The following is a 3,023-nucleotide window of genomic DNA, read 5'->3' on the forward strand; positions in this document are numbered from 1 at the left end:
AAAGGAAATTTTCCAAAAATGTCAAAAGGTTAAAATATCAATGAAATTTAAAAGGTAAAAGTGCAACTCTCATGATAAAAAGACAGGTACAATAAACAAGTACGGAAACAAGTGAAAAAAATCATTGCAACCTTTTTATTCGATGTCTCTTCAAGTATTTCTTGTGAATAGGTGTATTTGAAGGTTGACTGTAAAAATTTTTTGGGTCAACCCATTGAACCATACTTTTTTGAAGACTTTGTCTAAAAACAGTTTTGTCCACTGTGGTGGAATCGGTAGATTGTTCCGGAGCAGATGGTGTTTCATCAATTGTTTCATGAGGATTATATACTATTGCATTATCCGATTCTATTTCGCTATCAGTGTTTTGGTTGGGTTTATCTGTGGACATAGTTTCAAGCATAGAGTTGGCTTCATCCATTTTATCGTCTATTTTGGATTTAGTGGTCGAAGAGCTAAAATTAGCGACTGGCATAGATTGGGAGACTTCTCGAGGTGAAGTCTTCCAGAATTTAGAACTGGATACATTTTCAGAATTTTGCTTGTGGTTTTTATATTGTTTCTTATATGTAACGGTTTTAAATTCATGAAGGTCCTGTGGCATTTCACTGGATGGGACACTAGAAGTTTTACATTCATGACCAGTTGGCTGAGAAACAATTTTACTATTTAGAGCAACTGGCTACGACGTTACAACAGTGGATTCGGGAGTATTATCCGTAAGTATGTTGTTTCCATTGTTTTGAGTCAGATCAGTTGCAGATTGTTTTTTGATCACAGAAGAGTAGCTAGAACCAGAAACAGGAGTTTGAGATTTAACAATTTTACGAGCTTCAGAAATAGAAATTTGTTTTTAAATTTTTTTACTAATTATTTCCTTTTCTAACTGCCATGCTGGACAGTTTCGAGAAAATGAACTGTGTGCACCTTTGTAATTAAAGCATTTTTCCGTAGATGTGCATTCCGTACTATCGTGACCTGCTTCCGCACAGCGGGCGCAAGTTAGAGTCCCGCGGCAAGAAGTTCTTGAATGTCCGAACCGTTGGCACTTATAACAACGAAGTGGGTTCGGAATATATGGTCGAACCAACAGGCGCATGTACCCTGCCTTAATGTACTCGGGTAATTTGGAAAAATTAAATGTAAGAATCAGATGCTTGGTATTTAGGAGCTGGCAATCCCTCCGTATAGAGATACGCCGTACATGGCTAAACCCTTGTCCTTGCAACTCTTTAGTTATTTCTTCTATGGGTACATTGAACAGCTCCCCGCAAGTAATAACACCTTTGGAGGAGTTCAATGAAGAATGTGGAGAAACAATTACTGGTATATTTTCCAATGATTTTAATTTCATAATTTGTACAGATTGTTTACGGGATTGTACTTCTATCAGCAAATCGCCAGATCGAAGTTTTTTAATACTTTTAACTTCACCAATATTGCCAGTTATACCTCTTTCAACAAGAAAGGGAGAGATAGAATGAAATGTATCATTAGTAGCAGAGGATTTTTTGATAATGAAAAATGTTGGAAAATTAGGTACTGTTTGAATGGTAGAAACATTTTGTTGCCCACCGAATGGAGCAGATTTCCGTTTGCCCATACGATACTGAGGAAATTTCAGGCCCGACGGCACCGCCCACCACGGAGCCCAACGAGGGAAGGCAGCCACCGGCTCTGGCCGTTCCCAGCCTCGGCTCTTACCTTGGTGCTAGCCGGAACCTATACGCTCGGAGTTACCCCCGGGGACAGTGACTACCCTTAACGCCAAGCCCAAGGAGTAACCCCTTCGCTTGATCCCTAGCAGACTAGCCACTCAGGTGACTATCTACCAGCCGATTGATGCACAGGGGACCACAGTGCACCACCCGTCTTTCTAATGGGTCGCCACGCACGGCAAACACGTGGGGTCTTGGCTGTCCATGAGAAGCTAGAAGCAAGCAGTGCGGCGACAGCTTCTCATGGAGAGCTCCCTCGCTTGCCGTCAAGGGAAGGAAAGACACAGCAGAAAGCAGAAGGCGTAGAGGAGAGGGAACTGGAAGGGAGTAAAGATCACTGGGAACCTCGGGATTGGGACACCCGTACTCACCTATAGTAGGTGAGCCCCTGAGGGGATAATAATTAGAGATTTCGTAAAATAAAACTATGCAAAAATTGCTTTCTAGTATAAATTGGAATGAAATAGTAAGAAAAACACAGCTGTGAATTGGAGAAAGCAAAGTGGCAAGATAAATGAAAATTAGAATTTCCTTGATATATCATCAGTAGATTAGTTGGTATTTTTATTTCTTCTTTATAATTTTTTTCAATATATGTAATTATGGGACATATATCAATTAACAGCTTCCCTTTTATATCATTCCGTGATCATTTTGAGTATATTTAAAGTATTAAATTATGCACTTTCGAAATCTAGAGCCTTTTATAGAAATTATTGATGCATGCAATTAATTCTCTTTTTATTGTCAAAAGTCTAATTATGCCGAAATGTAGAATTAACTGCTGCATAATTTTCAACATTAGAGAACAATTAATAATTAATTTACATTCTGCAAATTTTAGAACTCTCCTATTTATTTATAAAAAAAAGGTTTAAAAAATCGTTTAGAATCAGTGAATTTTGTTTCGAAACGGGTTTTTTTATCACTTCTCTTAAGAAACTTTCAAGAAAATTTTTATTAATTATTGGTTTACATAGATTCTCAAGTGTGTTCCCAGTGTAAAGAATGAATAACGATATGGAGAAGTGAAACAAAACTAAAACAAATGTCCAAAAATATTGTAAAATTAACATCAATATTTTTACTGCTCATCATCTTTCAAACAAATATAAAAAAAAAATGAATCGCATTCCTCGTTCTAAGAATGCGATTTATTTTTTGTACAAAACTTGTAGAAAAAAAATACTTCTTTTAATGATACTTTAAAAAGATAATTGATTTTAATTATAAATTATAATCTTTTTTCAATCAGAATAAAAATATTAGGTTACAGCCATTCTTACTGCTCGATACGCACTACCA

At 36.8% G+C, this 3,023-nt stretch overlaps 1 protein-coding gene across 1 annotated transcript; it reads right to left on the minus strand.

Moving 5' to 3' along the window:
- Positions 1-682: 682 nt before the first annotated feature.
- On the minus strand, positions 683-1,603 carry LOC129962280 (uncharacterized). The gene is made up of 2 exons (XM_056076027.1): positions 928-1,603; positions 683-831 (listed from the first exon to the last, which is right to left on the minus strand). Exons 1-2 carry the CDS (start codon positions 1,601-1,603, stop codon positions 683-685), a joined length of 825 nt encoding a protein of 274 aa, XP_055932002.1.
- Positions 1,604-3,023: the final 1,420 nt, after the last annotated feature.

This window comes from Argiope bruennichi, chromosome 2, assembly GCF_947563725.1.
Source record: "Argiope bruennichi chromosome 2, qqArgBrue1.1, whole genome shotgun sequence".
NCBI classification, from domain to species: Eukaryota; Metazoa; Arthropoda; class Arachnida; order Araneae; family Araneidae; genus Argiope; species Argiope bruennichi.